The sequence below is a fragment of the Myotis davidii genome, unplaced genomic scaffold, assembly GCF_000327345.1.
Source record: "Myotis davidii unplaced genomic scaffold, ASM32734v1 scaffold118, whole genome shotgun sequence".
NCBI lineage: Eukaryota > Metazoa > Chordata > Mammalia > Chiroptera > Vespertilionidae > Myotis > Myotis davidii.
The window spans coordinates 3,029,311-3,053,999 of record NW_006290441.1 but is presented as its reverse complement, the minus strand read 5'-3'; the positions used below and the strand labels follow the sequence as shown (position 1 = coordinate 3,053,999).

At 50.3% G+C, this 24,689-nt stretch overlaps 1 protein-coding gene across 4 annotated transcripts in view; it reads right to left on the bottom strand.

Annotated features, from left to right (window-relative positions):
- The window catches only part of ST5 (suppression of tumorigenicity 5), a 104,322-nt gene that overhangs the window by 24,412 nt on the left and 55,221 nt on the right, over positions 1–24,689 (bottom strand). For all 4 annotated transcript variants that reach the window (XM_006763485.2, XM_006763483.2, XM_006763484.2 and 1 more), the window contains exons 3-4: positions 11,184–12,446; positions 7,324–7,460 (exon numbers count right to left, since the gene is read on the bottom strand). In XM_006763485.2, coding sequence (XP_006763548.1) covers positions 7,324–7,460; positions 11,184–12,446 — 1,400 coding nt within the window. The remainder of the gene's footprint in view (positions 1–7,323; positions 7,461–11,183; positions 12,447–24,689) is intronic.

Genomic DNA, 24,689 nt, shown 5'->3' with positions numbered 1-24,689 from the left:
GTAGGAGAGGCTTGGAGAGGTCACAAGGCTGTCCCTTCACTGGCTGCTCCCCGAGGACCCACTTTGAGGGGATGGGCTTCGAGGGACTCTAAAGAACCCTAGGGCGCCGGGCTTTCCCCGGCCTCGCTCTCACCCACTGCACTGCTCGGCAACTCCTTTTGGACTGTTCTTCTGTCTGGTCCACTGAGGGAACCCTAGCCCCACACAGAGATTAGCAAGTAGTGACGCGCCGTGACTATTTACTCAATGAACTGCCCTGACACCGTGCCACTCCATTTCCTGTACTGCTGAGCTCGGCAGAAAAGAGAAGGCCCTCGCTCCCCTTTGGGAATAAGGTCTCCTGCATGACCCAGGAGAGGCGGGAGAGGCTTGAAAGGAGCCTGGGCCGAAGGGGTGGGGGTGGGGGTTCTCCAATAGCTGGCAGCCGGCACTGTAGGGGGAGGACCAGGGAATCTCAGAGTCCGAAGCACAGCCTCTGCCCTTGAAGAGCAACCTCTTCCCAGAAGCCATACCCTCCTGCCCCTTTCCCTCCGACACATGCCTGGGCTTTTCTAAAATGCAATGCTATACCCCAGGTCCGTCCCGCCAGAACCACAGTCCGTGTGGACTGTGAGCGACTACAGCCCTCTGCTCCCTTCCATTATCAACACCACCACATGGGACCAGGGACCTAGGCACCAGTGGCCGGAATGAGGCATTGAGGCAGCACACGTGGTGAGGGTGGGGCTCACTCCAGCTCCTCTATTCAGCAGCAGGACTGAGTCTGGGTGACCAACCAGCCCCATGGAGGCCCGGGCTCACCTCATGCCCCAACGGAGTTCCGAGACCCCTTCTCGGGGAGCAGAAGGGCTAGAAACCAGGGCCACGGGAACACCAGCTTTCTGAGGCTAGGATGCAGGAGAAAAAGCAATCCCCATATGCTTACCAATTTCTCCGTTTCCAAAGTCAAGATCCGCCCTATCACGGTAGCTACTTACTACTATCAAGAAAAACCACAATGAATTTAGGAAATGCCTTTGAGAGGTGCGGGAGAGGAGGAGGGAGGGGACGTGTGAATGGAAGACTTCTGCAGGCCGACACTAGACTGCCCGGGGAGCTAATAAGACTGCCCGGGGAGCAGCACAAGTCTCTGTAGTGCGAGTCTAAGATGGGTCAAGAAAAGGTTGGGGACCAGATTAAGTGATTCCCAACACCAGCAGCGTCCCAGCAATTGAGCAGCCGTTTTCCTGTAACACAGTCATGGTATGAAAATGACTTGTCTCCATTCCAGAGCCCTGACTAAGCAGAGCTGGCCCGGCAACCCTGCCTCAGGGAGCCAAATAGTAAACCTGGCACCCCCTGCAAGCTGTCTCCTGCCACCCCACTGTGGGCACTCAGGAGGAGTCAGGGTAGACTCTACTTCTTGGCCCCTCTCCAGCACACTTCCTGGAGCAGAGAGGTGTGGGGGTCAAGGGTCAGCGAATGCCAGGGCAGTCGTTTGATCTGGCGAAAGGAGACCAGAGCACCACTGTGAGAGGGGGACAGGAAGAGCACTTCCTCCAAGCTCATCACACCCACGCTGCCCTGGGCCAGAGGATCAGCCAGAGCCCTGTCGTCATCCCCAACCTACAGTGCGAACTGTCTCAACTCCTTTAAATCAGTGCTTCTCCAAACTACGGACGTTTGGGCTGGATAATTCTTGTCGTGGTGGACTGTCCTGTACGTGCATGTTTGCAGGATGTTTAGCAGCAACCCTGACCTCAGTCCACTAGAGGACAGCAGCATCCCCTCAGTTGTAACAACCAAAAATGTCTCCTGAGCAAATGGAAGGGTGGGTGGGCGAATGGATAATGGGAGAGAAGACAGGAAAGAAGGGAGGGAGGGACAGAGGGAGGGGAAATTGCTCGCCCCCCCCCATTAAGGACTGCTGCTTTCATAGGAAATATAATCAATAATATTGTAATAATTATGCACGGTGTCAGATGAGCACTAGACTGATGGGGTGATCACTTCATAAGGTATATAAACGTCTAATCACTATATTGTACATCTGAAACTAATATAATATTCTATGTCAACTGTAACTGAAGAATAATTTCTTAAAAAACCCATGCTTTAGATAGATGTTTCTGGATTTCCTAATAGTTTCTGAGCGCCATGACATGTATCCCTTTTTTCCTCCATCCTTCCCTTCTCCCTCCCTCCTTCCCTCCCTCCTCCTCTCCCTTCTTTCTTTCCCCAGAATCAGAGCTTTTAACATTGATACAAAACCCAAACCTGAAAAACAAACAAACAAAAACAGATGTAGGGGACGGAGGCCCAAGGAAGGAAGAGATGTACGACACTGACGCACATCAGTGGGAACGCCAGGTTCTCGACACGAGTCTCGCCTCTGGAAACAAAATTTCAGGAAAGCCTCACATGCCTGCTCCTCCTACCTGCCTAGTCCTCAGATCAGCCTCTTCGTCTCCAGCAATGCTTAACTTCCTGTCTGATATAACCAGGACGCTAATCATTTCTCCAGGAAACGACCGCTGGCCCCAGCCCAAGCCCTGCCTCCCCGGCCTTGGCTTGGGCCCGTCACAGCCCTCGTTCACCTGCTCCTCTCGGCTGCTACACTGTCCCTGGCTGCCCTCTGGAGCTAAATCACAGAGATACTCCTATCATCTCCCCAGGAGTCAGGGTGCCAGGGGTGGGGGTATGCAGAGACCAAGCAGGCCCTGAATCCCAGAGCCACTAATGTGAACCTGCTGAGAGCAAGTTAACTGTCAAAGCAGTAGTTCCAAGCTGGGGGAGGAGGAGGATGGAGAATAAGGCTTCGAACTTCCTTAGGGGAGCAGAGCCACAGCCAGGCCAGCGAAGCTAGGCCTGAGTGGAGGAACATGAAGTTTAGGATGCAGTCAGCGGGGCAGACTGCAAGGCTTCTACCTGCATTCCGGCCCTGACTTCCCTGCTGCGGCCCCACCCTGCCCTGGGGGAGGTAGAAGAGGTGGCTTTCTTCCCTGGAGGCCTGGCCCTGAGCAACCCCATCTCCTCTCCTCAAGCCCAGCTGGGGAAGCCAGAGGTCTCAACCCTTCCCAGCTTAGCTGATGAGATAAGGGACAAGGGCATGGCCAAGAATTTCTGCTTTGAGCTCTTTTAAAAGGACTTGTCAGAGCCCAAACGTCTCACAGAGATCCTCTGGAAGGAAGAGCCCAGCCCCACCCGGCCTAGCCCCGACTCCTCCCCACAGCTCCTCTGGTTATTAACCGAATGTGCCAGCACCCCCCTCCCTACACACACCCAACTGGAAGAACCAGTTAGGGAAGGAGTGTGTGTGTGTGTGTGTGTGTGTGTGCATGCGCTCACACATGCATGTATATGCACAGGCACTGAGAATTTCTCCAAAGAGAATCCTAAGCTTCCTGGACCACACCCATGACTAGGGCCCTGGGTCTGCTGCTTCCCTCCGCATCTACCTCTCTGGGTTCCAACCAGCTGTTTCTTCCGGTTCTCCGCTTCTCCGTCCCCACACCCTCTTGCTCACACACAGTGAAGAGAGGGCCAGGTTTAGGGCCCGACTCCCTCCACAATGCACAGCACATCGGATGGGAGCTCCAAGGGGCCAGTGTTACCCACCCACCCAGCCTGGACACCATTTCCCACCTGCCTGGCACACTGTTCCCTGGGCTGTGCCTTGGGCTGCAGCCTCTATACTGTCAGGGCCACTCTGAGCCTTACTGCTTCCCAGCCTGGGGACAAAGGAGAAAAGAGGGCAGAGGGAGAGCGGAGTCTTAGAGGGCTTTGCAGGCAGGCTGGCCAGCCTGTCCCCAGCTCCCACCCACTCAAGTTCCTGGAAACGCTCCCTCAGCCCCAGCGAGCTGACAGGAGTGGGAATCTCTGCAGGAAGGCAGCCCGGGCTCCCTGGTCAGGCGCCCAGGCCACTCCACATAACTCCCTAACAAGCGGCTTCCTCGGGTGCATTTTTAAGTGTCGGGCTCAGAAAGCAAATGATGACAAGGCTTTGGAGAAAAGCAGCATCTTCCGGGGCAGAGGTCAAGTTGGACAGGTGAGAATGAACAGCCCAGGAAGCAGGGAGGCAGTCACTCTGCTTTTGAACCCCACTACTGAAGTCAGCGGGATGAACCTCAGCAGTTCCCCAGGCGTCCCCTCTGGTGTGGGAGGGGGCCAGCAAACTCCCAAGGCCCCGGTTCAAGCCCACTGCTCACAGAGAAGACAGGCAGCCTCTGGGCCAAATGGCCCTCAGTCCCTCACAGACCAGGAGCCCAGTCCAATGGCTGCTCCCCAAGGTGGAGGCTTAGTCTGGGTGCTCTTCCCTCACAGCCCCATGCCATACACCCCTCACAGAGCTTCGTCTGTCCCTCTGCAGGTCAGGCAGCACGAGAGCTGGGTAACCCAAACAGAACCAGAACCAGACCCTCACATAGCACAGACTGGGCCCAGAACAGAGAGGCTTCTGGGAAATCAGAGGCACTGGTCAATCTGAGGCAAAAGTGAAACTGACACTCAGAGTTCAGAAACAGGGCCCCCTAGAGCTTCTGGCTGAGGCTCCAAATCCCTGATCCTGTCTCCAGGGATGGAGAAAGGGATGAATCAACCAGAGTCTGAGAGAGAGAAAGCTCCCTCTAGCCTCCCTGGTCAGGTCCACAAATTCAGACCCGGCTGCCGTGGGAGCTACAAAGAAGGAGAATGGGACTGAAGTAGCTACAGACCTGGAACCGACCCCACCCCACAGGGCAGAAGCAAAACCCAGGTGCCTGGGCCATTCCTCACCCTCCATCCCACACTATCTCTCTCAACTCTCTACGCAGGTGCCCAAGATCCAGAAGCTGGTGAGCAGCTAAGGAGCATGCCCCAGCTCCAATGCCAGCCCATGCCAGCCCTGACACTGGTTCTAAATCATCCGTCCAAGAAGTATCCAGGCCGCTCCTATGTTGTCTTGCCTCCTCATGCCACCTCTCAAAGTGGCATAAAGTCCCCTTTACTCGGCGAGGAGGCCCAACCCCAGAAACACTTACCTCCTTCTTCCTCTTCTCTCTAATCTGACCTAAGAAGGCCCGAGAACAGTTCTGCTGCTCAGGAAAGTGGCTGCAAAATTCTCTCTCTCTCTCTCTCTCTCTCTCTCTCTCTCTCTCTCACACACACACACACACACACACGAACACACACGAACACACACACGAACACACACACGAACACACACACCAACAGATACTGCTCCCAAACAACCCCAACCAGAGTCCTAGAATCATGGATCTCCGGACAGTTCAAATGGTTAAAGCGTCCCTTTCTCTCACTTCAGTTCTGTTCTACAAGAACATCCCCCCACCTGAAATCCCTGGGCGGCACAGAAGGACTGTGAAGCTTCTCAAAGAGAGAACAGTGAGGACCAGTGTGGGCAGAGCCTCCTCTGCCCAGGGCGGCAGCCACAAGCGCCGTGGGCAGCAATGACATTACAATTTACTCCAAACAAGAGGAAATAGGAATTCATTCTGCAGCTGAGGTGGGGAGGGAGGTGGGGTTGTGCCTCTGATCCCCACAGCTCTTGACCCCAAAGGCTGGGTGACCCGTGTGTACAGAGCTTTTTCCCAGTGGCGAGGGAAGAAGCCTCCCTCCTTGAGCCCTTTTGCTGTTGGAGGGATTTCACTCCCACAGCCTTCCTGTTATGACCTAATTTTTGATGGCTACATGCTAATCACTTCCGTTCCTGGGAAAGCAGTGCCTATGTGGATCTTGATCACTGTAGCTGTTGCCCCAGAAATGCTGGCCCAGCAAGTTCTAAGGAGAAAAGGATGAGCCCGATGGCTCAGATCAAAGAGGGAATAGGTGGTTCTCTTTTCCTAAGATTCCACAGTCTTTTTTTTTTTTATTATTGATTTTTTACAGAGAGGAAGGGAGAGGGAGTTAGAAACATCGATCAGCTGCCTCCTGCACACCGCCTACTGGGGATGTACCCACAACCAAGGTACATGCCTTGACTGGAACCGAACCTGGGAACCTTGCGTCCACAGGCTGACGCTCTATCCACTGAACCAAACCGGTTAGGGCAAGATCCCACAGTCTTATGAGAGACTAGAGGGTTCTCCACTGGGGCCCCTTCTCTCTAATGTGTTAACTAAGACTATGTCCCCTCCAGCTTCAAGGCCTATGAAAGACACAGAGACAGAGATAGGAGAGAAAGATGAGAAAGATGAGAGAGATCAGAGACAGAAAGAGGAGAGAGGGATGAGAGACAGAGAGAGGAGAAAGAGATGAGAGAGTAGGCCACTTCCCCGGGACACACACTTTACTTGAGCTGAGTTAAAGCCCGCCTCCCCCAAAGAGAACGAGTCCAGAATTAAAGTGAATGCCAAAAGTAAACCCAACCCAGCCTAGATTATTGGGTTTTTACTGACCCTCAACCACAAGTTTGCCAGCACCAAGTCCTCCCAGCTGTCGGCGGAAAATTCGCCGAGTTGTCTTACATTCCTGACCTTCTGAGGAAGAGGAATTAATGGTTGCAGACTATCTTCTCAAAGATGTTTGAACAGCAAACAGTCTTGGAAGACAGGAATGGTCTGCCTCCAGGGCAGAGGCAGAGTGGATTCCTGACCAGAGCAATAAGGATAATGTCTCCTGATGGGCAGGTCTGCAAGCAGCCCCTTAAAGAGACTGGGGTTTCCTAAAACTGTGGGTGCTGCCTCTACCTGGACCTCCTCTCCACTGCCCTGTGGGATGTGGGAACAGGGCAACCATGGAACACACGGCTCCTGCTGCTGCTGTGCGGTGAGTGATCAAGTCCTGTGCCTGTGACCCGGGAGTCTGCCAGCCTCTGTGAAACTGGGGCCGGCTGAACTGGTTAGCCCGCAAGCAGAGGGAAATCTTGGGGGTTTTCACTTGAGGAGGTGCTTCGGTACATATTTAACCTCATTTAATCCCAACAGTAATCCCATGAAGTATCATTACTATTATTTTTGTGGTTGCCATAACATCATCATGTTTGAGAAAACAGAGGCCTCAGAAAAGTTACGGGATTTGCCTAAGGACACAAAGCTAAGGAGGGGCTTTAAGGTTGGACTCTCAGGCCTTCCAGAAATAAAAGAAAGTTATCATGTGGTTTTCCCCCTTTTGTGGTCCCAGAAACCTCTTGGGTTTCAGTTGATTCGTTCATTCCAGGCTTTCCTCTCTCAGCTGCCCAGTCCTTGCTAAGCTACTTCCTCTGAAGACCATTTCCTTGGGAGGTCCCAGAAGCTGGACCCTGACTGCCCACAGCTGACGAAGCAGAACCTAGAGTGTCCCCCTCCTGTTCATGTTCTGCTGCAGCCCTCAGAGGCAACCCCACCTGCCGCCCGGGCCACTGCTTACCCACAATGTCTTCATAGGCATTCTCTTCTAAAGTGCTTTTGGATCCAAACTTGGGTTGGCTCTCAGTACCATTCTCAGTGGGAGAAGAGGGGTACAGGGACTGGAGACTGGATGCATCCTCAAACTCAAAGGATTTTCTGTGGATAACAAGAATGAGAGTCATTCCAGCTGAGCTAGATTCCTACTGCCTTGTTGGCGAACGGCCATGGGCAACAGCAAAGACCAGATGTCCTCCTCCCAAGACCAGCTACTGAGCAAAGCACCAAGACAGAACCAAACTTTCTATCCAAGTGAAGAACTAGAAGGTCTGAGAGGCCCCAGCCTGGGGGACTGCAAATAACACCAGTGATGACAACACAGGTAAAAGGCTGCCTGACTTATCTCACAGCGCTGCTACTAGGTGTTGTGCCATGAGGAGATGGAGGCTCAGGGAGATGAAGTGGCAGAGGCAGGGCTCACCCAGGATGTCTGACTGCAGGCTCTGAGCTTTTGACTTGGGCCTCTGGGCCTTCAGAATAGCCTCCTTGAGAAGCACCTGCCTTCAGAGTCTCACATCAGGTAAGCACCCTTCCAAGTGCTCCTGCACTGAGCAGCCAGTAAGGGCTCAACACTGGATGGGTGAGTCCCAGGTTGTTTTGGGGGTTGGGGAAATAGTTGGTGGTAGGTGGTTTGCTGGAACAGGAAGTGCTGAGCCCTCAAAACCAACCACAACACTTCTGAGGTGGAAGTAGGAGGGCAATCTGAAGCCAGAAGCTACTTCCAAGACCCAGCTCCCCTGCAGTTACTCACTAGCTCAGTTCCAACCCCCACATCACCTCCTCTACTGTAGAATTTCAAAATCACAGTATGTTTGCACCCCAGACACCATGAGCCACAGTACTCTGTACTCCTCTCCTTCATTGGGGAGGCACTTCCCCCATCTAAGACTTGACCCCAGCTGCATTCTCTCCCTCTTTAAGGCAGGTCACCAGCAGGCTCCTGGGAGGGAGAGAAGGCAAGGCACTCATTGAATCCCTCCTTTTACCCACGAACACCTCCCTCTTTTTTTAGGTACCGTTAGACCTTTCAGCCAATGAAGTCCTTTCTCTCTTGTTTAATGAAGAACTCTTGCTAAGAATCCTGGGGTGCAAGTGAAGGACTAAAAGTGTCCCACAGGCTACATCTCGTGCTCAGCTTGCCTGGCTGCTCTGCAGCTCCTGACATAACTGACACTCGACGCTGCCACTGCCTCCCCTCATCTCTACAACATTGTCCCTCCTAGTTTTCAAGGGCCTCTCTGGCAATTACTTTTCAGGCTCTTGTGAAGGATCACCTTTTCCACTCACCTTTCAAATGCCAGGGTCTCTGAGGGTTCTGTTTTCAGGACCCTTGCTAACTTGGCACTCTTGGGGGCCAGATATTGATGGCCATCCCCCTAATTACCATTTCTACCATGATGACCCCCAAATCTCTGTCTCCGGCCCAGACTTCTCAACAGTTAATATCCAATGGCTGAGGGCAGTGGTTCCTGGATTTTGCCCCTTAGACCACGACTGGTCTGAGACCAAGCTTTCATTAATACAGGGTGCCCCCCAAAAATGTATACACACAGCTGAAGCTCAATTTTGAAAATGAAATGTATTTTTAATAAACACTGTCTTTATAATTATTCAAAGTGTGTATAGACATTTTGGGGGGACACTCTCTATATATAGTGATGTCAATATCTTAGGCCAGTAGTTCTCAAGTCAGCAAATAAGACATAAATCATGAAAATCCCTCAGAAAGGTACCATGTCAAAGGCCAACACACTGTCTTTCATTAAGACTAATATAGTCAGTTTCTCCACCAGATTTATTTTTCTCTGTTTGAATACGAGAAGAAATATATTTTTAAAAAATATGTTAAACACAAGAATCATACCTGCACAACAGATACAAACTTACCATTTCATGCTCCTCAGGGGAATATGCCTACTGTGTGGAAAGGCAAATGAAACAGCCTATACTTTATGAACCATTTTCCCCCCTTCCGCCCCCCCCCCCCAAGCGCACAGATTTAAATTTGCCAAGTTAATTCTTATATGAAGTGAGTCCACCATATATGGTGTATGTGTATCTATTGTATATAAATGTAACAAGCATGGGAGTATGTGTAAAACCTCCAGGCTGATCTACCATCTCCCCACCGCCTTATTTCACCTAGCTCACTGCTTTCTGCTGCTCTCAATTTAGCTCAGCAACCCCATGAGGAGGCTTCCCTTGCTCTCCAGGCTAATTTAGATGCCTCTCCCTCTAGGTCTCTTCAGGTCCCACGACATGGGCCATGGCGTGTGGCACAGCATCTATGATTTATTCGTGCCTCTGTCTCCTGCACCAGACCATGAGCTCCTCGAGTGGAAGAACCTTGTCTTATTTGCCCTGGTATCCTCTTGACCAGCACAAGCAGGCTCTAACTAGGTAGTGTTTATAGAGGTGGGTGAATAGACAAAGCAAGCACTCTTAGAGAGCTGTTAAAGACTTGAAGAGCCAGTGAGCATGTGGGTGGGCCAAAACATGGGATTATTCTTGGCTCTTGTGACTCATGGGTCTGAACCTCTGTGATATCTTCCTCCCTGCACATGGCGGGAAAGGTTCTCTATGAGATAGGACGTGCTGGATGAAGCCTAAAATATGGGGTTGGATTGAAGACTTCCTACAAGTGAAGCAAACCTGGGTGCCCATCTGACTTTGGGTTAGAGGAGAAAGGCTGAGGGTAGGAACATAGGCCTTCCAAAGGAAGTTGGCTCACAGTCTACTCCAAGTCAGAGACTAAGATGCCTCCCAGCTTTTACCAACTCCAATAGCTCCAATGCCCAAGTCACCATAATGGTGATGGTGGCCTGGGTAGTCAGGGTCAGGAATGCTGAGACTGAACAGGAAAACAATGTGAGTCTCAGGAGAGGTCATTCTTAAACATGGCCAAGAAGTAGGTGAAATGTTCTTTCACTCCTTTTCCCTTCAGGATCCAAGGATCCCCTCTTCATACATGCCCAGGTTTTCATATGGCCATGTAGCCCTCAGGGAAGAGGAAATCATGTTAAAGGTGTCAATAGTATCTCTCTATATAAAAGGCTAAATGACCGTCTGATGGGCCAACTGTCCAACCAGCCGGTACATATGATGTGCACTGACCATCAGGGGGCAGACACTCAACGCAGGAGCTGCCAAGCTGTGGTGACTTGGCAGTGGCGGTTCTCAGGTAATGCACCATGGAACCAGAGAGGAAGGAGCCCAATTCCTCTCAGGGCCATGCAATTCCACCTTCGGCCGTGGGTTATGTTATTACTGGGGCACTGTTGTCCCAAGTCTGGTTTCTAATTAATTTCCTTTCAGTGTGCATGAATCCATGCACCGGGCCACTAAGATGTGTTAATAATAACATGCAGTCTTCAGATAATGATGCACTCAAAGAACTAACTTTTGAGTGCTGGCACTTCAAGTAGTCATGAGGCTAAAGTCCTACAGGTCTTCTAGGGCCTGTCTATTCGATCTAAAAGTAAGGTGGCCTTACCTTCCCGAAGAACATGGAACAAGTTTCAGTGGGGCCCAGACACAGCCCAACTCTACTCCAAAGGCCAAACCCAGCCAGCATGTTCAGTACCGGCATTTGGAAGCAGCATTCCCACCCCAACCCCTCCCCCTCCAGCCTCCCCGCCCACATTTCAGTATCCTCCTCCAGCAAGAGTAGAACAATCTCTTTTTCTGCTGGCTCACGTTACCACCTGACAATCATCTGGTGCTTCAGAACTTATAAAATCACAACTGACTTTGACCCTGACTACAATCTGCTTTTGCATCCTCCATTGGAAAGAAAGCCATCATGCCAGGACCATGCGTTACCTGCTCTGGGACTTGCGGTGACCACGCATGTCCTTCTTGGGTCTCCGGGTGACTGGTGGGGCTGGGGTGGAGGGCAGGGGAGGTGGAGCAGCAGGTGAGGGCGAAGGAGGTAGACCATTGCTTGGCTTACTCTTAGGGTTCTTGTCAGCCTCATATTCAAAGGTGCGCTTGGGTTTGGGGACAGGATTCACAGCGGAATCAGGGGAGCTCTTCGATGGCAGCAGCTGGGAGCTTGGGCTATTTCCCGGGGTCCCTGGCTTTGTGGAGCCACTGCCTTCCCTCTCTAGGGGTGGGCCTGCCTCCCCTGCAACTCCAGCCACTCCTCTTGCCCGGCTGCCAGCGCTCACATTCGCGCTCCCCGTCAGTTCCTCCAAGGTGCCCAAGGTCCCAGTCTTCCTTCTTCCTCGGTCTACACTGTAGCAGCTGCTGGGGAGCTGGGGGAGCCCCCGGCCTGGCTGCTCCTTCAGGGCCTGTTCAATTTTCTGGATGCGACTCAGCACTGCTGAGCTCTCCTTCCTGCTGCCGTGCCCCCTGAGGAAGGCACTGGGCTCACCCCGGCCTGGCCATTTCTCCAGCCGGTAGAAAGAGTCCCGGACAGGGAGTGCCTCTCCTTCCTCCTCGGTCTCAGGGTAGGAACACTCGGAGAAGGTCCTGCTCATCCTCCGGAGGCCCTTGAAATCAAAGGTCTTTTCTGAGCTGCAGGGGGACGGCACGACGCTGGGACAGCCCACACTGGGGCAGCCCTCACTGACCGCCCACTCGCCCCCAGAGCCCTCCCGCTTCTCTCCACACGTGCTCATCCTGGGCAAAGTCTCTCGGCGACCCTCCCATGCTGAAATCTTCTCCCGGATGCCCAGGCTGTGGGCACGGGTGCCAGTGCGGTTCTGAAAGATGCTCCGTGGGTTGGAGGCTGATCCCAGGGACGGAGTGCTGTGGGCAAGGGGGAGGCAAGCAGCTACTCCCTCTACATCCTGGCCTCCCCCCAGCACATTCTCCTTCTGGTCCTCTCTCCTGCACACTGAAGGGCTTCCGTCCAAATAACTGAAGCTGGTGGCCTTGAGGGGACAAGTGGGTGGTGAAGAAGTGTCTGGGGAGGAAGCCTGAGGGTTTGGAGGTGAAGGCTCACGGGGGTGCCAGTCCTTGAGGAGCAGCCGGGAGCTGGAGCGGCTGGGGTACCTGCAGGCTGCCGTTTCACTATCACTGAGGGGGTAGATGGGACTCCTTGGTGGGGAGAGAACTGGAGGTGGAGAGACTGACTGAGACCTACGGCAAGAAAAAGAAGAGAAAACGGCAGTGAGAGGCCTGACCGCCAGAGGCATCGTGTTTTAATCCCGGAGAGCTCAGTGGCTCCTTCCTGTGAGACTCTCAAAAGCATTCGATTCACGTAATGCACCTTCACAGCTGTCCTCGGGGAAAGAGCGGCTCCTGGCCAACAGCAGGCCCCTCTACCCAAGTCAACCCCAGAGGCCCCGGGACTGCCAGCAGAAGCCGGTTCTGTGATGGCAAGAGCATCCCGGGAGTTCACACCTGCCAACTAGAGACAGAAAGACCAGTGGTGTGCTGCTAAATTCACCATCGCTCTCTGGGGAGAAAGCACAGATTTGTAGCACTTGCCAGGTTCCACAGTATAAATATTCCTACTAAGGCTGATTCCAGGCTATCAGGGTGATGTCACTGAGTGAGGAGCTGGGAAGTGACGCTAATGATGGGTCCTCATGAGCTGGCACAAAGCAGCTCCAGCCAACAGTTCCTGAAGTCGCCCCCAAATATACACTCCAGCCCTTTGATGTGTCTCCTTAACAAGCCCCCATCTCCCCCGAGACGTCTGCTACTGGACACAGATACTGCTCCTCAGCTTGGGTCTCCATCAGAGTTCGGATCCCTGAAGGTCTCAACAGGATCAGAAGGGCCCCTGGAGAAAGAGTCCTTTCCGCTCTCAATGAGGAGGCTAATGAAGAGGGGAGGACACCCCCCAGCTCCTCTCCAGCAGTGGCAGCCCATCAGACAAGCACCATCCACTTCCCAGCTCCCAATCCACACACAGATCTTAGCAAATATCAGGAATCGTTCTAAATAAATGCTTTTGCATAGACTAACTCATTTAATCTTCACAAAAATTCTATAGGGTTATTATCACTTATCATTATCCTCATGTTACAAATGAAAAACACTAAGGCATAGAAAGACTGTCTCATTCAAGATCACTCAGCTGGCAGGTGATGGAGCCACATCATGAACTCACTCTACACTAAGCTGCCTCTCTAAAGAGGGAGCAATGGCCCCTGCCATCTTCGTGAACCATCCAGGCCCCCAGATGGAGCTCAGCAGACACTCGCACAGCAGTGGGCACAACCCTGTCCTGAATGCAGCATTTGTAAGTATCAGGGGACCTCTTGGTCTTCCTTACTAGACCATGATTTCTTCCAGGTGGAGGAACCCACGTAGTATCTGGAAGGTACTCAGTGAATGATAAACAAATAAAGAAAAAGGCAAGGGTGGCTCTGACCGGTGTGGCTCAGTTGGTTGGACATCGTCCCATGTACCAAAAGGCTGCTGGTTTGATTCTCAGTCAGGGCACATGCCTGGGTTGTAGACTCATACCCCTGGTAAGGGGCATGCAGACGGCAGCCGTTCCATGTCAAAGGCAGCCAGCTGATGTTCTGCTCTCACATCGATGTTTTGCTTTCTCCCTCTAAAAATCAATTAAAAATTTTTTTTTTCAAAAAAGACAAAGGTAAGCTTATTGAAGAGAACCATGAACATACTTCTTTTTCGGCGTACTTTTCTAGTTGTCTACTTGGGTAATCGTTGTCAACTTTCGGAATTCTTCCCAAAGAGTCTCCGCTCAAAGCCAGCAGGGTTTTGTTAATACTGCAAGCTCCAAAGGCCCACCTGACCCTAATGCCATGACCCTTGAAGCTGGGCGGTCCAGCCTCCCAGGCTCGAGTGCCATGCCAGCCACAGGACGGCAGCCAGCTGCCCCTGAGCCAGGCTGCTGTCACTGTTTGCTCACACACAGAAAACTGGAGCTTGAGTGAGTCAGGATTGGCAGACAATTCCCTGTTGGGTCACAGCCTCTGGCTGCCCCCGATCAACAGGAAACCTCAACATGCTCAAGTTGTTTTTAAAAGGGCAAGTCAAACAAGAGCCATCCCACGTGTACATGGGCACAGCTGAGAGAAATTCGCTGCCTAGCCAAGCTGATGACCAAAGAGACTCCGCTCAGCAAGGAGGTGTGAACAGAATAAGCCTCAGTGCTCCCTAGAGTAGGGAGCGGCAGGGCAATGTGCCAGGCTGGAGCCTGGGGAGATCCCAACCTCCTCACAGTGAGAGAGGCCTTAGGTCCCTCACTTATCCTACAAGACCCTGGATGCAAAGGTCATCCGTCCAGCCCTGTAAGCCAATGAGTGTCTGAGCGACACCAAGGACTCTATGTTTCAGTTAACCTCAGTTCGAGAAGATGCCTTTAATAGGATACCTTTATCCTTTGTTTATTTCATCCAACAAATATTTAGTGCCAGGCCCTGCTCTTGGAGCTAGATACAAGAATAAGTAAGAGACAAAAATTCATGTCCAAGTGAAGCTTCAAGTCTAGTGGGAGATGACAGGCACCTAATGAGACTCAGAATCTCTTAGGAAGCCTTTTCAGATCACGTATGGTCATTTCTCCAGACATGTTAACATAGGCTCCCTTAGGGATATGTCTGTTCAAATGCCAAGGCTAGAATTCACCAGCCCATAAAGCTACTGTTATTTATGGAAAGGTGGGGTGGCAGAACAAATGGCGATGACCTCCGGTCTGTCTAATTCCAGCATGCTTTCAGAAAGAATCATTCTTAACTTCCCCAGTAGTTTCAGCATGGAGAAATCCCAAGTTAAGAAGTTCTCTCAATGCCTAGCCTGCTTTACCTGAGGTTTCGTTTCTCTCCTGTCGTGAAGGATAAAACAGAGAAGAGACTGGCTTTTTCCTTTAAAGGTCCTGGTCCCTGCTGATCTGGGGCCCAAAGCTTCACATGCACTTGGCCCAGCCTCCCCACACAGGCTTTCACCGCACAGAAGGAAGCATTCACTCACTCCAAGGTCCTAGGGATGAATTTGTCAGCAATACAGATAAGGCCCTGCTCTTCCCCCCATGTTTCTGATTCTACCCCTTATCAGGAATGTGAGCATGGGCAAAGCCACTCCCTCTCTCTGAGCTTCCAGTTCCAATTCCTCAAAATCGAGCTAATTACATCCCTGGGTTGTCATAATGGGCAAATGAGACTATGGATGGAAACGTGTCATACACTGGAACTCACTTGGACATACTGAGTTTCTCAGCAGGTTACACTAAGCCAGTTGTTCTCAGCAGAGGGTAAGTACATCATGGCCTTCGACAAGGTACTGACTTCGAGCAAACAACCTAATCTCTCTAAACCTCTGTTTCTTTATCTGTCAAATGGAGGTTAAAAGAACGTATCTCAGAGGGTTGTTGTAAGGAATAGAGACAACACACGTCAAGTGTTGGCTCAGTGGCTAACACATGGCCCTCAATCTTCGCTTGGTAATGACTAATATTAACAAGGAGCTGGCAATTCAGAATAATCGCTTGGCAAACTTTTTCAAGCAGCGTACCTCTCTGTCCTTAGATTCCAACTGTTCAGGGTGGGAGGGGAAGGGAAGGAACTAAATATAGCCATAAACTCTTTGCAGCTCATGCTAACAAAAGGAGGAATCTGTTTTCCTGCCCCCTTGAATCTAGACTCATCTTGTGATTCGCTTTGACCAATAGGATGTGGTGGAAATTAAACTGTCCGAGTTCCAAACCTGAGGTCTCAAGTGGACTTGCAGTTTCCCCCTTCACACGCTTGGCATGCTGCCCGGAGACTGTCACGTAAGGAGGTCCGGCTAGCCTTTTAGAGGATGAGAGGCCACGTGGAGATTAATCAAGGTACCTCAGCCAACAGCCAGCCACCATGTGAGCCGGACACATGAGTGAGGTCATCTTGGACCCAAATGAACCCAGCTAATGAGTGAGCCCAGGGGAAACCTGGAGAGGAACTGCCCAGTGAATGCACAGAAATGTGAGAAAAAAATCCATTGTTCTAAGCCACTATGTTTTCGGGTGGTTTGTTACAATGCAATAGTAAAATGACGCAGGTGGGAGAGGCCAGGCTTGTGTATAATTGGCCTGCCCCACCCCCAGGCCTCCCTCGGCCACGTCCCATCCAGCTTGGGCTGAGTGTCTCCTCACATGGCCTCATCCCTAGGCTCTGTACGCTTCCTTCGCCCCTGATTCTTGCTGCTGCATGTATTTCCACCTCGTTCCACACAGGAAAGGAAAGGTCCACATGTGTTCTTTTTTCAAGCATCTGGATCCAGCTCCCTTCCCCAAAACACTGACCTACTTGATGACTAAACCATATCAATTCTACATCCTCAGTCTCTCAGATCTGCCCCTACCCCCACACCCCCACTGCTCCAGCTACTTCCTTGGTTCAGATCTTATCTCTCACCAAGACTATTAAAACAGCCTCTTAAGTTCCCTCTCTGCCTTCGATCTTAACCCAGTTCAAGTTCATCCTCTCATCTTCCGACATTTTTATAAAATGCAAAGCTCAACATGCTTGCAACTCCCCCATTCTCTACAGAATGAAATGCAAATTCCCTGGCATGGATGGCGAGGGCGCCTTTGATCTGGTCACCACCTGTTTTCCTTTGTCATCTCTTACTGTCTTTTCCTCAATACAAACCAGCGTCCCACCCTTAGCCACATTAAACTCCTTGCTTTTCACACCTCCGGGCCTCCACACATTCTGTTTCCTTTGCCTGGAATGACAGCCTGTCCACTGCACATCTCTGTAGTTCCTCCATGGACTCTCTCTTGAACCTACCCCCCTCACCCAGGTAGAGATGGACAATTGTTGATGCCTCCACTGTGCCTGGAAAAATGTCCATTATGGTAACAGTTCATTGTTTCCTCACCTGCCTCCCTTACTGGGCAGTGTCTTGTTAATTTGATATTCCCTGTTCTTTGCACTGCAGGTAGGCTTCAGTGGGAATTATTTGTGTTGAATGATGAAATGAATGAATAAAAACAAACAGTTAAAGCCTGCCCACCTAAGGCTCTGTTCCCAGGCTTCCTAGACCCCTTCTTCGTACCATGTGACCTGAAGAACAACACAGGAAGGTACACAAAGCACTGAGAGCAAACCAGGGTGGCCATCAGTCCCCAAAGCCATCCCTCATAAGGCGGAAACCAGAGATGGGGCCACGAGTCTAGAGACCTGGGTTCTCCTCTGGTCCTGGTTGCATTATTTCCTGGGGGTTTCATGGGCAAGTCACCTAAAAATTCTCTGAGCCTCAGGTTCTGTATCAATAAATGAGGGGGAAAACACGTGCTCTTTTTAAAAAAACATATTTTTATTGATTTTAGAGAGGAAAGGAGAGGGAGAGATAGAAACATCAATGATAAGAGAGAATCATTGATCGGCTGCCTCCTGCACATCCCACAATGGGGATCGGGCCCACAACCTGGGCATCGAACTGTGACCTCCTGGTTCATAGGTCAATGCTCAACCACTGAGCCATGCCAGCTGGGCTTTTTGTTTTTTGTTTTTAAAACACTTGCCCTGAGTACCCTGATATATTAGCCGGGTATATAAATTTTAAAAGTGTCTGGGCACTATAAATAATTGCAGTAAAGTAGAAGAAATATGAAAGAAAAGTACAAAGAGGCTGAAAGACACCTAAGACTCCACTCTTATCATTTCTCCCCTTCTTTATTTTGAAATCCCAGGACTTGCCGCTAGGGAGGCAGAAATTGTGGAACTGGGCACTCATGCCTTGCCAGCAGGCAGCCAGTCATGCTGCTCAGCACAGGCGTGGATGCCAACACTGCAATACACGACTGGCCAAAACCAACATTGCAGGAGGGAGCAAGACAAACAGATGAAAGGGGGGAGAATGTAAAGGAAATTTAAAAGAAACAGAGGAGCATGAACACACAGAGACAAATGCATAAGATAAGTGGGTAGGTAGAAAGGGTATGAACTAAGGTTAGAAAAACAAATTTGCTCTGTGTGTGCGCATGCAAAGACAGAAAGTGAGAGTATTATTTCACAAGAACACGACTCAACCCTTGGGTTAGTTACCTGGGCCATTGTCAAGTAACATAGCAGGAAGCACTGATGTCAAGGGATGCCCCCTCTATTGTCAAGTGCTTTTTGGAGGAAAGGCTATCGTTAGTCCTTGATGACAAGACAATTCCGAACTCAGCATGTTCTGGCCACAGGGATTCTGAAAGTGTCAGTATCAGGAAGAGGACCAAGTTGGGGTCAGCTGGGGAAGGTTCTGGGGAGTCCAGAAAATAGCCCAGGGACATCAGGATGGGCTGTGGGTGCCATAAAGTGAGTCTGTTCGCAGGTTAAGGTTACACAGGCCCAGCTTCCAAGTTGCTTAGTCCCTACTCAGCGGGTGTCTAGCTTGCTTCCAAATGAAAGTCCTGGGAGCTGGCCACTCACCATTCTAGGCTGCTCACCTAAGGTGGGTCCTCCTGGCCCGATGGATATCAACATCCGCCCACCACTCACCGGCTGCCCCAACTTTGGAGAGGGCATTCCCACAGGAGAAAAGAGAGGAAGGCTGCCCGAGTCCCACCAGTAAGCCCGAAGTTTGTTCCCCAGGCCAGAGCAGAGGCTCAGCTCTGTGACTCCCCCTGACATCCACTCTCGGACAATCCCGATACAAAGCCAAAGGACTGGGGGACACTCACAACCTCGCCTTCCTGCTCCCAGAGCAACCTCATCTCTAATGGTGGACGGCCGCCACAGGGTCCAGGTCAGCGTCACCCTGCAAGTGGGGGTACACCTAGGCCACCACATACAGGCTCTTGAGGTCAGTCTCAGCTTGTTGGGGTAAGTAGAACGGTAGCTAACTAGGATCAGAGCAGAAACTGAGTCACCTTTTCACCTCCAGAAAGCTCATCGAAGAATCCACCAAAGCCTTCCCTGCCTGCCCCCAAGGGAAGTGCAAAGAGGATGGGTGGCTGAGCTCTTCTCTGGGTGAGAACCCCAAGTCCTCTAAGAAATAGCAACAATCAACATAAAGAATTTACCGTCTCGGAGGCAGACCAACTATGATGCCTTATAGCAGTGGTTCTCAACCTTCTGGCCCTTTAAATACAGTTCCTCATGTTGTGACCCAACCATAAAATTATTTTTGTTGCTACTTCATAACTGTAATGTTGCTACTGTTATGAATCGTAATGTAAATACCTGATATGCAGGATGGTCTTAGGCGACCCCTGTGAAAGGGTCGTTCGACTGCCAAAGGGGTCGCGACCCACAGGTTGAGAATCGCTGTCTTATAGGCACATCCCAATGCCCTAGTCCAGTAAAGACGGGACTACTGTACTGTACAAAGCAGAACCAGGCACTAGGCAAAGCAAGAGTGGGAGTTCCAGGAAATCATGCTAAAGACACTGGAGATGGTTTTAAAACATGGTCCCCAAGTTCCTTGACATGTCTCCTGTCTGTGGAATCCAGGCCCTGTGACGATTTGGCCAATAGAATAGAGCAGAAATGAATCGGTGCCACTTCTCAGGCCCAGACCTCAAGTAACCAGCAGCTTCTGCTTCCCATCTCCCCTGCTGTGAGGAAGCCCAGGCCATGTGGGGAGGGCACACGCAGGTATTCTGACTACAGCTCTTAAGAGTCTCAGAGGCCTTGTTTTTACAAGGGATCAGCAAAGCACACCCTTATACCCCTTAGAAAGCCTTTGTCTGCCTGTGAGAGTCTATGAGGCAACACTTTAAATATTTTTTAGGTCTTGACAAAGGATCTTTCAGCCCCACTCTAGATTTTAAAAGAAGATTTATTGAGGGATAATTAAAGCACAATAAACTGTGCAATTTAAAGTGTACAGTGTGATGAGTTCACACACACACAAATACACTCACACACTATAAAACTGTCACCCTAATCTGGAAGCTACTTCTTTTTCTTTTTTTAATTACAATATACTTTCAGTATTATTTTGTACTAGTTTCAGGTGTACAGCATAGTGGTTAGATAATCATACACTTTACAGGGCTCCCCCTGATGTTACCGGTACCCACCCAGCTCCACGTATAGTTATTACAATATTATTGACTCTGTTCCCTGTGCTGTACTTCACATCCCTGTGACAGTTTTGTAACTGCCAATTTGTTCTTCTTAATCCCTTCGCCTCTGTCACTCAATTCCCCAGCCTCCCTCCCTTCTGGCAACCACCTGTCGCTCACTGTGTCTGTGAGTCTGTTTCAATGTTGTCCATTCGCTTATGTTGTTCTTTCGATTCCAATTCCACATATAAGTGAAATCATATGGCATTTATCTTTCTCTGACTAACTTATTTCTCTGTTGCAAATGGCAAGTTGCTGTTGTTTTTCTTTTAACATGGAAGCCATTTCTTAATCTGAGAATTCTTTCCGGTGTAGAGAGAAGGTGAATGAAACTAGTTTTATTTTCTAATCCAGAAAGCCCTTTCTCATTTATGTTTCCTTTAAATTTTGTTTGAAAACAGAGCAGCTCCCTGTTTTTAGCTCACCTCTTTTCTCTTTTGCTGCCGGCAGCTAGAATAAGTGTCTAAGTCCTCACATCAACAAGGACAGCCCTCAGATCTGCACACACTAAGAAAGACGGCACCCGGAGTCACCGGGTGCCTGAACTGGGTTTAGAGAGCAAGATCCTAGATGCAAGCTGATGCCACTAACAGGGTGAGACTTGGGATCTTAAGGGAGAGAGTGAGTGTATTCTGCATTTGGGGAGGATGTGAATTTTTGTGACCGGAGAGCAGACTTGTGGCAGACAGCGACCACAACATACTCCATCTCACACGCCCTTCTCAGTGCGATGCGGATGCTCCTCTCATCAAGTAGGAACTACTGTCCCTCTCCTCGTGTGATTTGCAATAAATATTTACCCCATTTTGGCACAGAGCTCCTTGTGATCTCCTAAGGGGTGACAGGGATAAAGGTGTCTTTTGTTATGTTAATGAGGTGGCCTTTGGAACCCCCTCTAAGGTTGGGAGCTGATTTCCAGGAGAACCAACCTTGTGATGGGGGGGGTGGGGTGGTTGAAACTTTCAGTCACACAGCCTTACCTCTGGGGAGGAGAGAAGAGCTGGAGGTTGAATCAATGGCCAATGACAATGATTTCATCAATCATGCCTAGGTAATCAAGCCTCTGTAGCAACCCCAAAGGATAAGGCAGGGAGCTTCAAGGGGTGAGTCAGAATGCTTCCATACCGGCCCAAGCTCCAGGCAGACAGACGTTCCCTGTTTGGGACTTGGCCCTACGTACCTCTTCATCTGGTTGTTGATTCCTATCCTTTACTATGTCCTTTGTAATAAACTGGTAATCTAGTGAGCAAACAGTTTTCTGAGTTCTGTGAGCTGCTCTAGAAAATTAAGCCCAAGAAGGGGGAAGGGGGCTTATGGGAGCCTCTGATTTACAGTCAGTCGGTCAGAAGCACAAGTGACAACTTGGGTTTGTGATAAGCACCTGGAGTGGAAGGCAGTCTTATGGGACTGCGCCCTTAGCTGATGTTAGATTGTGTCAGAACTGAGTTGCGTTGTAGGACACCCAGCCAATGTAGGAGAATTACTTAGTGGTGTGCACACACACACACACACACACACACACACATCGTAATGTGGTGGGGCTCTTTACCTTGAACTTAGGCAGACCTGTGTTATTGCCTTAATTAACAGAGTAAAATAGAAAAGACACTATGCAACTCTGAGGCTAGGTCACTAAAAGGCCATACATTTCTGACTCGTTCTCCTGAGATGCTCACTCGTAGAACCCTGACGTCATGCTGTGAAAGCAGCAGCCAAATGCAGAGCCACAGGTCGGTGCTCCCCAGCTGAGGTCCCACCTGACTGCCAGGATCCACAGTCAGAGCTGTAAGTGAACAAGCCTTCAGATGTTCCAGCCCCTTAGCCATGGGTCACCCCCACCTTCAAACCACCCCAACTGATGCTGCAAGAAACAGAGATGAGCCTTCCCTAATGTCCCTACCCAAACTGCAATTTATAGCAAAATAAATAACTGTTTTAAGCCACTAACACAATGTTTTAAGGCACTAGTGTTTAAGCCACCCTCAGTTTAGGGGTGTTTGTTATGCAACAGTAAATAACCAACTACTGCTGATGACATCATGCTGGGATTGTTAAGGAGCATCTTAGGAACTAAGGGAACTAAGGCCACGGAACCTCCTGCAGGATGGTCTGCCATGGCCAGGACAGGCTCTGCAATACGATCTTCTGCCCACAGTCGCTATCCTCAGGAGATGTTTTTTCCCTGTAAGCTCTCAACCTCTTCCTGAAATCGAAGGCATGGGGTTCAAATCTGTACCCACTTTGGCAGTGGGGTCTCAAGACCTCTCTGGACTTCACCATATCACCAACTAAGGCCTTTGCACAGAAACCTGCACATGTTAGTGGAAATTATGGTTCCACCGTCAACTAGCTCCGTGGGCTTTAACTTCCTCATATGTAACATCAAGCAACTGAGCCCAAAGATTCCCCTCCAACTCAAACATTCCAAAGAGTATTGCTGTGCCTGCAAGGAGTTCCAGTTGAGTTGGGAAATGAGACCCACACAGACAGACACCCACTATATGAGGCCCTATTTGATAAGTGCCATTTGCAGATTCCAATCTGAGGGCCCTAGGAGCGAATTCTGAGGGAGAGGAATCCTTCCTAACTGGGAGATCAGGAAAAGCGCTGGGAGGGACAGAACTAACATTGTTTGCATCCAGACCGGCAGGAATGTAAGGTTTGCATTAGAGAGCAGTAAGAAAGGTAGAAAGAAAGACCAGAGCTTTTCATGAAAACTGCACAAGCCAGGCCAAGTTCCACCGTATCATGGACAACAGTAGTTTTTGAGCAGGGAGCTTCCAATAATGTTCACAGGGAGGTGAATGGAGTGTTAAAAATTAACAGGAGACTCAAGCAAGCTAGCCTTAAGTTCTTCCTCCCATTAGCTTTGTATCCTTGGGGAGTACCTTCTCTGCACCTGTTTCCCAATCTGGGTGGATTAGACTGAATGAACTCTAAGGCTCCTTTTCAGCTCTGCCTTTCTTAGCATCTATGGACTGAATGGAAAGGGAGTTCAAAGTTAACAAGACCCATTAGGAACGTACTACGAGGACTCAGCACAGTGCAGCCTTTGTTGGAAGTCGCAATGACCCAGGTGCTGGAGTTTCACAGTGAAGAAGCTGTTCAGGAAATCAACAGGCATCACAAGTCTGCTGAGAGCAGCGCCTGGGGCCTGCCAGGTCTTACCGCACATGTGAAGTCTCCTGAGAGCAACTGGCAAAGTGCACACCAGCTAGGTGGCTGAATTCGCTATAAACATAACACTTCCTTGTTTGCAAGGCACCAAGCTGCTTCCAGTCCACCCCAACTCATCAGCACCAACATCAGAAAGCCTGACCTCTGGAATTCAGAGGAGCTTTGAGAATGCCCCCTCCCAAACCCAGAATTGGATGCAACCAAATCTTCTGAGCTGGAGGAGGAACAGCTGGGGGGAGGGCGTTATCTGGCAACTAGGGGTGAATCCTCATCAACAAAGAGAACGGGAAACTTACTCCAAGAGACCAAAACAGAGCAAAGAACAAAACTTTGGTGGTCAAATGAAAAGGCTTAGTTAGAGTTCCACCTCCTTCGTGTATGTCTTGCCAAATCAAGACTGAGCTACAAAGGAAAAGAAAGAATATAAATTAGCAAAACACCCGTAGAAACCTAATAATGGGATGAAATTCATGGTGTTTAACCCGTATCAGCTTAGTTGTAGCACCAGGTAAAGTCTGATCCAAATTAAAGACACAGCCTTGCAAATACATATATTGACTTTCCACAGGGTCCCATCAGCCTTACACCAGCTTCCCATGCCCCAGAGGACACTCCGTCCCCAAGTCTAGATATAAATGCCTGTGAGTACATTGAGTTCCTCTGCTTCCATGTGCATGAGGTAGAGGTCCCCAAGGCAGCCTGGGAGTCAAAGGCCCAGCTTTCCAAGGCCCTAGGACCCCTGCACTCCCCAATCAAAGTTTCTGTCGGTCACACCAGGGAGTCTTTTCCCACTGGGCCTTCTGGGCTGGCAATGATAAAAGGGCCACAGGTTACTGAAAGGTCAAACTAAGAAATTCAGGTGCCAAGGTCACCAATCCAAGCTGTAAATTCTTTGAGGAAAGAGAATGGATCATCCCTCTTTGTCCCCTACTGTCTACCACAGAGCCTGGCACATAGGAGGAAAGCCCTCGGGGTTCACTGGCAATAACTTCCTCAATGAACTAGTGAATTACTGCCCTACAGACCAAAGAACACCCCCCAAGAGGCTGGGGGTGAAGGCAGCCAGAGAAACCATCAGATGGCAATTTCAAAATGACACCTCCTGTCATTTTGAGAGAAGTGTGTAGCTAGCCACAGCGGCCTGTGACTGCACTTCATGCCAAAAGCCCAGGAAATGAGGTGGGGAA